At 43.4% G+C, this 10,329-nt stretch overlaps 1 protein-coding gene across 1 annotated transcript in view; it reads right to left on the bottom strand.

Annotated features, from left to right (window-relative positions):
- LOC144232780 (sulfotransferase 1C1-like) overlaps positions 1-3,257 on the bottom strand; it is a gene marked incomplete at its 5' end in the record, with an annotated part of 11,784 nt that extends 8,527 nt beyond the window's left edge. Inside the window, 2 exons of the mRNA XM_077765626.1 lie at positions 11-137; positions 3,160-3,257. Of these exons, the coding sequence (XP_077621752.1) occupies positions 11-137; positions 3,160-3,257 (225 nt within the window). The remainder of the gene's footprint in view (positions 1-10; positions 138-3,159) is intronic.
- Between the last annotated feature and the right edge of the window lie 7,072 nt (positions 3,258-10,329).

The following is a 10,329-nucleotide window of genomic DNA, read 5'->3' as shown; positions in this document are numbered from 1 at the left end:
TCTCACTCACCTTTTCCAGCTTTGAATGCCTCAACAAACTCCTCCCATGTACCAGGGTTAGGTATTAATTTAGCCATTCTTGAGAAATGGTAGTAGGACACCACAGTGTCCTTTGCATTTCTAGCCACATAGATAATCTGAAACCAGCCGGCAAAGGGGATTGAGATAGAGAGAAAACAAAACAGAGAAATATTATCTCTCACTGCAGAGGATCTTGTTATTGGAAGAATCTTAGACTATCCCATTTGAGCATCTGAACGTGTGTACATTTTATTTTTTCTGATCAGGATGACCACATCTTCCAGTTTGCTCAGAGTTCCAACGTATATATGTGGTCTAGGATAAAGATTATGAGCATTCCCCTTTTCTTAAAAGTATTCTGGTTTGCATGATAAATACTATGGTCACCCTAACTATGATATTACTGGAGGCTAAAGAGACCACTGTGTTTTTTTCTATTGCATAAGGTAGGTCCTCCTTGGCTTGTACTAAGTGAGGACTCTAGGTTATTGTATGGGGGTAGCTAATGCAGTCAGCCATTTGGTCTCACCTGCACATGATGAACTGCAGCTTTATAGACTAATGATATCACTCCTACTTTTCATATGTGGTGAGATTGCAGGACCTTTGAGGGCAGTGCTACGTCTCCCTTTGGAGCTGCTTGTGATGATTCTTCAAATTGCAAAAGCAGGGGTGTGGTCTGGCCAGGGAGAGCTGACTTCTTTCCTTCGTGTCCTGTGTTTCCCTTTTTCCCATACCGTCCAGATTCCCATGCTCACCTGTGCTACTGTGTGAATTCAGCAGAGCTGGGGTGGACAAGCATATTAATGGTGACACAAGCATTTTCTTGTATCTCCCTTACTGAACAGAATTTCTGTGTCCAACACAACAATTCACCCAGTAGTATTTCTCTCTCGGCCAATCTCCCCACACTCTTCCTTTCCCAGATGGCTTTCACCCAACCATGTCTTAGAGGAGTACAGACCCAGCATGTTTCTCTGCCTTCTTTCTTACTGGTTGATTTTTTTTCTCAGATATTTATGAAAGCACGTAGGGAACCAAAAAGTGTGACACAGCTGCACCATCTTATAATGTAAATATATTTCTTAAAGCTGGATTTGGTTATTGCCTTTCTGTAAGCTTGAGTAATTGTGAAAGGGAGTTCTGGGCTAGATGGGGAGCATAGTCGGTGTGCTTCTGGCAGGAGTCAGATGACTGGGATATGACCTAATGGCCGGTATATTTTCTGAGAGTCTGCTGACCAGTCTGTGTGAATCCCCCATGGATGTGGTAACAAATTACTAGAGATGTAGTGGCTGAAACAATAAGAGATCTATTCTCTTGTGGTTCTGGAGGCTTGATTTCCCTGAGCTCAGGTCAAGCTGTTGGCCCTTTGGTGGCACTAGGGGAGAATCCCTTCACTTGCTGTTGCTAGCCCCTGAAGGCCACCTGCATTCCTTGGGTCTTGACTCAATCCCTGGCTTCACTTGTCACATCTCCTTCTTCCTTTGATCTTCTTGCCTCCTCCTTAAAATAATCCTTGTGATGATACTTAGGGCCCACTTAATAATCCAGGATAATCTTTTCATCTCAAGATACCCAACTTAATCAAATCTACAAAGTTTATTTTACCGTATAAGGTAGCATTAACAGGTTCTGTTGATTAGCACATGGATATCTTTAGGGAATGGTTGTTTAGTTTACCACTGTATCATAAAATGAAAAATGTTGGGCTAAACTCTCTACTGTCACTTCCTACTCAAAGCAGCCTCAATTCCAAGCAGATAAAAAGAGGTGCTGCTATTGAGATTTTTACATTTTTAGGAGGATTGGTTTTATTGAAAAAAGTGCTAGTATGATGATTAACAAAATGTTATTGTGTCTTCCCACATTGAATCTACAATACGTGGGGGAGAAGAATGGAGGAAATAGTGGGGGAGAGGGAGAGAGGCAAACCATGAAAGGCTCTTGAATGCTGAGAACAAACTGAAGACTAATGCGTGGGGGGGGGTTGATGGGCATGGAGGAGGGCACTTCTGAGGATGAGCACTGGGTGTTATATGGAAACCAACTTGACAATAAACTATTTGTAAAAAAAAAAACATTTGGAAATAATATTGCTTCTTGAGCAGAATGAGTCATATATGAATGATCTATCTGTGGGAATAAAGAAGAAAGTTTTCACAAATCAAGTTAACCTGGGAATAATCTCATTGGTATGTGGAGTCCTATGCAATTGTAGTGAACCTTGTTTGGAGATGGGAGATGGGCAAGATGAAGAGCTGTGACTCATGGAACCCCAGAAAAAGCAGAATCAAAAGCAATCACTTGCCCTGTGTATCTACAGTACCACACATAGGCGAAAGTGTCTTGGCTAAACAGACGTGACCCTTATGGTTTTCTTGGTAAGCATACAGTATAGGTCTCCAAAGTAGCTTGCTTGCAGGGAGAAGATGTGCTGGTCTGGTTGATACAAACATTTTGATTCTGCTGGATGGCTACACTTTTCACTGCAAGTTTGTAAGTTCATATTGTGCTCATATTACATATTTCATTGAATTTAAGACTCAGTGATGAAACAGATATCAAAAAGAAACACTAGTGTTTTGGTGTACATTACACATTGAACCTGAACCTGGAAGAGTCAAAATAAATGAAAATTGTTGAAAATGGAGGACATAGTGGTATAATGGTTCCTGGGAGCTTGCTCCACAAGATATGCTGTGAGCGTGGTCAATGTAGTATCATGGTCTTACAGCTGTCCATCCTTCTTTGTGTTGCCTACCTTTCCCTCCACAGGTTTTCCCTAAATAACTCCCTTTTATGCCTTTGCTTTTGCTTCTTAGATGATTCAAACTAAGATAAAAACCTTCTTCTTGAAATATGTGCTTTGTTTCACCACTTGCTGTCTTGGATGTGGCTTCGTTGGCAGCTAATCCGAATGATTTTTTTCTGAAAACTTCCTAATATGTACCCAGAAATAATATTTTGAAGGAAAGTTGGATCCAGGATGGAGTATGTGGGAATGTGGGGATAAGTCTACCATCTGATCTATACCTCCATTGGTTATTTGTCTTTCAACATCTTTGATTGTTTCCACTTAGAGACAGTGTTTGTCCATATGACCAAAATTGGGCTTGAAAAGTTGGCTTTTCCTACCTTTGAATTTTCTTTCCAGAAGGAAGGTGGCAGCAACTGAACAGGCAGGTGAGTCTTCATAGTTCTGGGAGAAGGCATTTTCTGGGCCAGATCCAGACCTGGGAAAGAAGGCCACACCATTTACTTGACTATTTTTCATCAGCCTCCTGAATTCAATATTATTGTTTTGTTAAACATCTGGAATGAGATTTACTGAATAGTTGGCTTTGCCTAAAAGTATGGTTTTACATGTCTATATGCTTCCCTCCTGATTATTTGATGAATTGGTTGTACTTGTGTGGGAAGATGAAGATGCTTTGGGAGGTCTGAGGTTGGTGATAACTATGACTCAACAACCACTTGGATATTTTGTCCTTTGGGGTTTTCTATTACTGCAATGAGTAGTAGATTAAAGCAGCTGGAGAAGAGCTGGTGTCCCTCTTGACATAGGTGGGCTATAGGCCAGCTCTATTAGGTCAGCAGTTCCATCAGTCTTTCTTTCAACCTCTACTTTCCAGGCCAAGAACTGCAACAGCCACTATTCAAACACCACACTGGTCTCTGTGCTGCACTATGTTTTTAGATGAAAAATGGAGTCTTACAGTAGTCAGGTAATTTCAGTAATTTCTCCAAGGTGGTAACAATGACAGCCAGGAGTGAAAATCAGTTAGTTTTAGGTGGGCAAAGCCACTGATGGGGGGTCAGGGGAGGCGTCTTAAGAGACTTTGTGGAAAGGAGTAGAGAGGCAAGGAAAAAGTAGATAAATCACAACAAAATCCTCCCTGGAAACAATGTCCAATGCTGAGGGTTAAAATACCAAATACAGGCTGGGGTTTGATCACACATCACCAGTGTCAGGGAAAGGGTTTGCCAGTGAGGCAGAGAGGCAGCCTTGGTTGGAGAAGCAGAGCTTCTGGTGGAAAATCAGAAGGGGGAGGAACCCCCTGGAAACCTGGCGGTGATGGGAAAGAAGGAAGTAAGATAAAGAAAATTAAAGATCCTGCTGAAACGAAAGAAACAGCAGCATACCGATTCCTCCTCCCCACCATCCACAATGCCACCTGTGAACAAAACGGCACAGTGGAGCACAGAATGCACAGAAGAAGGTGCTTTCAAACTAGAAACTTTGGTAATAAAATGAATACAAGCAGAACAAAGCGGATCTCATGAATACAAAACTGCTATAAAAAACAGAAAAAGTATCGAGGCCTTTAACCTAATGAAAAGTCTCCCCTGAAAACCAACTACAATCCTAAATAAAATTGTAATACAATACTCCAATCTTGACTAAATGTTGCAATCAAATGTTTGGGAAAAGGATCAAACAACTCAGAAATACAAAAATTAAGAACTGAAATAGACAAAAACCCTCAAACAAATAAATATAAATATAAATAAATGAAAAGTAGACAAATGAGAAAAGATGTGATGGAACTGAAAAAAGAAAAAGGGACAATAGCATAAGTGAAGATTAAAACATAAGGTTGACAATGAAGGATAGGCTTGAAAGGAAATTTAATAAAGGATGTTGAAGAAAGGCAAGAAGATAACCAAGAGGTGGACAGTGAGGTAAATAAACAAGCAAAAAGGGTCAGAGAGAAAGTGTCTGAGGTGGAACACAGGCATGGCAGCTCTAACATTGGTATAAACTACAGTTCCTGAGAAAATTAAAATGGTGGAATAGAACTAGTATTTAAACTTATAATCCAAACAAACTTTCTTGAAAAGAAGACTTGAATTTGTTGAGATTTTAGCTCATCTACTCCATAATATTGTCTCCAATTTATTCTGGGTGGTCAAGCCACCTACAGGGGACTTGAGCATGCCAGCGCATGCCCCAGCTGCATAACAGTCTGCAGACACTGCCCAATGGCCCTGGGATCAACAGTCTCTGTTGCCCCCCAGGGCCTTCCCCAGGAACACTCCTTTAGAGAAGACCCCTGTGGAGCCTACCAAAACTCTGTTCCCTTTGGTTTGCACTGACCAATCTGGAATTAGCCCAGAAACAGCAAAGCTTTAGACGTCTGGACCGTAATAAGGGCATGTGCCCCAGGTCCTGTCTCTCTACCTGTATCCTGCCTTGACCTCTCATTTGGCCCCTCAAGGCATGCCCTGTGCTTTCTCCAAGACCAGGGAGTAGTCAACAGCTCTATCTCAATTCCTTGTGGTCTTTTCTTGAACTGAGGCTCAACAGAGCACCAAATGTTAATTTAACAAAGTCACAATTAGCTTCACAAGCAGGATGGGCTGAATCAGCTTGCTTTTGATAACAAATACATTTTAGTTTCAATGGCTTACTGACTGGCTTTCTCAGATGCATAATTCCATTGGGAAGGAGCCCACCGCCTACTGGAGTTTGGTTGCACTGCTTTGCCCTACTGCATGTTGCCTTTTCAGAGAGCTGCCCCAAGTTTCCATCCCAAAAGTGCAAGCTACAAAAAAAGTAACCAGAATTCGCCCAAACCTTGAGAGTATTGCGAAACAGAGCTGGTTTGAGGAGCTGTGGATGTATTTTCCACTTATTAGTGCCCAGGGGTTACCGTCAGTGACTGGTAGACTTTGAGTGTGTTTCTCAGCTCATAGAACAGACCCAGATGCTGACTGTTATGGACAACTGGCTAAGATTTTAGCGAAACCCTTTTGCCTTTAGTTAATAGAGGGTAACATGTGAGTAGCACACCCTCCCCATGTGTAGGACCAGATAAATGTGCAGTGCCCATAAGACAAGAGGGAGACTCCCTGTCACTGATTGCCTGTGCTTATGGGATGCACTAGGACTATAAGTTCTAACCTGGATTATAGGGATGTCCTCACTGTGAAAGTCATGGCCTCCCAAAAAGACAAGAGTGAGTTCCACCGGGTCCACGGTCCCTCTGTCACTGCATACCTTGCTGCTGTGGCAGCTTGTCCCCTGACCCTATGGGGTATCAGAGGTCCCACTTCTGCTGTATAGTGGCACAAAATCCAATAGCGTAATACAAATGATCTGAGCACCTGCTGCCTTTATCAACTAAAACAGCTGAGGAAATTAGCAAGCTCTGTACTTAATGTAAAACACTCACAAAGGTGGTGTGGACACCACTCACTGGACACTGCTCAGTGTCATGGTGTACCAACATACAAAGGCACTGGTTCTATACTCTAGGGACCTAGGGCCAGCTCTAATGATCCTGCCACCAGTGGTCTAGTGGAGACTTGCACTAAAGCCAACAAAGTCAATTGGGATACCCTGAGGAGGGAAGCTGCAGGTATTGGCCACTAGAGAAGTCTACCACAGATGTTTCCAGTGAGTATTTACAAAGTCAAATCAGTGGCAGGTAATAGAGAATTAGAAGCTGAAATTTGAAACCTTACACATCTCAAGGTTAAAAATATTTTAAAAGACTGTATTGAAGGAAGAAGGAAATGGGACTGACTAGGTGTTGAAAGTATTTAATACTGACTCTGAGTAATTATTACTCAACTCACAAAGATGAGTCAACTAGCCAGTATTTACAACAAGCCCCAAATGCATAACTTTTTAAAAAAACCCAAAAGCCTAAAGGCCAAATTCTGGAGAGACACAGATGACCCAACCCCCAACCCACAAGGGACCCCAGGACTAATTCAACCAGAATTCAAGCAAAAGCTTCAGCCACAGATGATCTCTATGTCCTAACTGGGATGTCTAATCACAGGGAGATCCAAACCCAAGGGCACAAGCAAAGATACGGATATAGAGGACAAATCCCATCCTCTGCTTACTTGGATCTTCATGGCTTGTTGTGGAGTCTGCCCTTTTATCACAGTTATTACTGCAAAGGTTCAAAGCCAGTGGAAGATATTTGAGGAGGCCCAACTCTTTCCCTGTATGATTGATATGGTCCAGTGGATCTGTCACTCTTTTGAATATAGCAACCCATCCAGATGACCTGGCTTTCATCTCTAATCCCGAGGAAGCCCCGACTGCCTCTGAATCTAGAGAATTCCTCTTCCAGGGAGCTCCCACCAAATGACAGGACCAAAGTTCGTTTTATGAGGAACTCCCATAATATCCCAGAGGCCATGCTGGGAATAGACATGACAGCTCTTCCTTCATGACGGAGACACTCTGTGACATGGGGGTTCCCTGTGATCTCATATCTGGACAGTTATGGTGCAAGCTCCTCTAAAAAACTCATGTTCATCTTGCAAAAGAGCCCAATCTCAATGGCCCAGATGACTTTAGGGGATCTCAAAGCCCCCTCTGCCCCAGACAATATCACTGACTTGTGGGCCTGACAAATTCCCTGAGCATTACCCTAGAACTGAATGGCTGCTGGAGCTTCTCACCTCCTGGGGATAATTGCGTAATCATGACTCTTGTAGTCCATAAGGACAAAGGCAGTATCTAGACATTCTTTTCTTTGTCAAACGCCAGAGCCCAAGTCCTAGTAATGCCAGGTAACCCTTCTAAATTACCCAAAGAATCTCCTACAGCCTACGAGTCAGAGCTGGTAAAACCACAAAGGGAGTACAAAGAAAGCTGGGTATGGCTTTCCAAAACAGTTGCCAGTGGTGGTGGCCTCCTTGTCTCTCTTTTTCCCTATTATAGGTTTCTATGCATTTACTTCATGACATGCCTGGTAGAATAAACCCAAATTCCTGGATTTATTCATTAAAAGCTGCCAGGCAGAACCTGGCCAATTTCCTCTTCCAGGAGAAAAACTAAATACACCACACTATTGACTGAGTACACAGGACCTTAGGTCTGTCATTAGAGATATGCTTGAATTGGGGTCACTAGCCACCCTACCATCTCATATTTTAATAGCTGCCTGGTCTGGTCAGTGTGAAAACTGGCCACAAAAGAAGGGGGATTAATAATTGACTATTGGGGGGTGCCTGGGTGGCTCAGTCAGTTAAGTATTCCACTCTTGATTTCGGCTCAGGTCATGATCTCACGGTTTGTGAGACTGAGCCCCACACTGGTCTCTGTGCTGACAGTGTGGAGCCTGCTTATGATTCTCTTTCTCCCTCTATCTCTGTCCCTACCCTGTTCAGCTCTCCCTCACCTCTTTCAAAATAAGTAAACTTAAGAAAATGAAACACTTAAAAAAACACAATTGACTATCAAAACTTAAATGCACAGATTTCTGTCATTAAGAGTTCCCTTTCCCAATATTATAGATAAGTAGATGACATCTAAAAGCTTGAAGTCCTTACTTTTCTGTCCTAGATGTAGCCAACATATTTCACTTGGTCCTGGTAATGGAAGAGTCACAGCTTCAATTTGCGTTCTGTTTCAAGGGCATCTTGAACCTTTACTTGGCCACCCATGGGTTATTTAAGCATTTAAGCACCCTGCTGTTGCATATAACCTATGCAGACAAACTTAAATTCACTCAGAGTAACCCGTTGTTGTCTGTGGTATTATATAAGTGGCATTTTCCCTTTTGAACCTTTTGAGGATGCCATCCACGAGACTTACATCTAGTAATGGGCCATTAGCTTATATCAGATCCAAGGACCAGCCACTTCTTTCAAGTTTCTTGGCATAATGTGGCAGTTGAGGACTGTGAAATTTCTCACTATAAAACAGCAACTTCTTAAAATTAAGCCTCCTGTTTCATTAGAGCAGACAAAGCACATATTAGCTGTCTTACCTTTTGGGGGCAACACATTCTACACTCACCATTTCACTAAAACCTATGTGTGCTGTTAGATGCAATCCAGCTTCTTTCCATTTAGGAGAACTTCACCAAACTGTCTTGCATCTGGCCCAGCAAGCCATATAGCAGGCCCTGTCCTTAGTCTCTCTGGGCTCAGCCTTCTGAGTTGAATCAGTGGAGACATCTGATTAGGCCTTGTGGAGTCTTGGGACTAAGCACAGCTTTATCTGGCTGTCCATGGGGCCTGGACCAAAGATCTGGCCAAGACAGCAGTCTAGCACATGCCACTTGAGCACCAAATTTTGGCAGTCCACTGGGCCCTTTTAGAGAAAAAGGCATTCATAGCCCAAGGTGATTTGCAACAAGTCCTCATCCTTAATTGGGTTAGCCATTCAACCCAGCAAAGGCTCAGCATAGCCCTGAGGCCTTTTTGTTACATGAAAATCGTACCTTTAAAAAGGGCTCAATCTGATGTCAAGGGCCTTTCTAGAGTACAGGAGGATGTGGCTCCCTCAAGCTCAGCCTCGTGCCTACTGTTAATGGAGGTACAGCTGGTGGCACCCCCACTGTTGGCCTGTCTAGCAGTTTGAGAAGCTCCTTGGGACCAGGTGTCTGGCATGGAAAGGGAGTCAGTGTTCTTCCTGTACAACAGTGCTGCCGTCGTACACAGTGCCACCCACCAGCAGGCTGCAGTGGTCATCCTGCTACCCCATATCCCTAGTCAAGGAGGGCGCTCCTGGCTTGGCCCAGATAGCAGGGTTGGTGGCAGTGTGCTTGACTCCACAATAGGCCACAAAGTGAGACTCCCAAGAGCCTATATTTTTACCGATTCCTGGGATGTTAGCCCTGGGCTCTTAGTCTGGTCTGGATAATGACAAAAGGATAATTCAATGTCTCCAGGTGCCTCCATTTAGAGAGGGACAACCAAGTCACGTATGCCACTTATAGTCACTCATGTCTGTGCACACATGGCAACAAACACCAGAAGCACATTCTAATAACATTGCAGACTCCTTGTTTCAAAATTCGAACAACATTCTAGACATAACCTCCATATAACTATCCTTCCAGAAATACCATGCCCACTAGGAGAGTGGGCCCCTATTACATCGGGCCACAGGGGAGCAATAGCACTCACTGGGGAAACAGGTGTGGAATCATTTTCACCCTTGCTCTATCTAAACTGGTGGTAGATAATTGCCTCTTGTCCCCAGACAAAACTCTGGTAGGTTCCCAGGTCAGTGTGACAACTTGTGATGGCAAATTAGTTGTATCAGACTGCTGCTGCCCTCTGCAGGAGCTAGTGGGTATGTAAACACCATCAACAATAGCTTCTCGGGATGCCTATGGGCTGTTCTCTAGAAACACTGCTTCCTATTGTGCAACATCCTTCCTAACCAGATATGTGCGTGTCCCCTTACACCCACAAGACATTACAGATTCAGATCAAGGAACATGGAACTGCTTCCACCTCCCAAGCAGTTCAGTAATGGACTCTGGAACATGGAATCTTGTAGAATCTCCACCTAGCTCACTAGCTCACTGGCCCCAAGCAGGGGGA

This window comes from Crocuta crocuta, unplaced genomic scaffold (genome assembly GCF_008692635.1).
Source record: "Crocuta crocuta isolate KB4526 unplaced genomic scaffold, BGI_CrCroc_1.0 scaffold2557, whole genome shotgun sequence".
NCBI classification, from domain to species: domain Eukaryota; kingdom Metazoa; phylum Chordata; class Mammalia; order Carnivora; family Hyaenidae; genus Crocuta; species Crocuta crocuta.
Note: the sequence above shows the minus strand (reverse complement) of the source record. Positions and strands in the feature narration are given on the sequence as shown.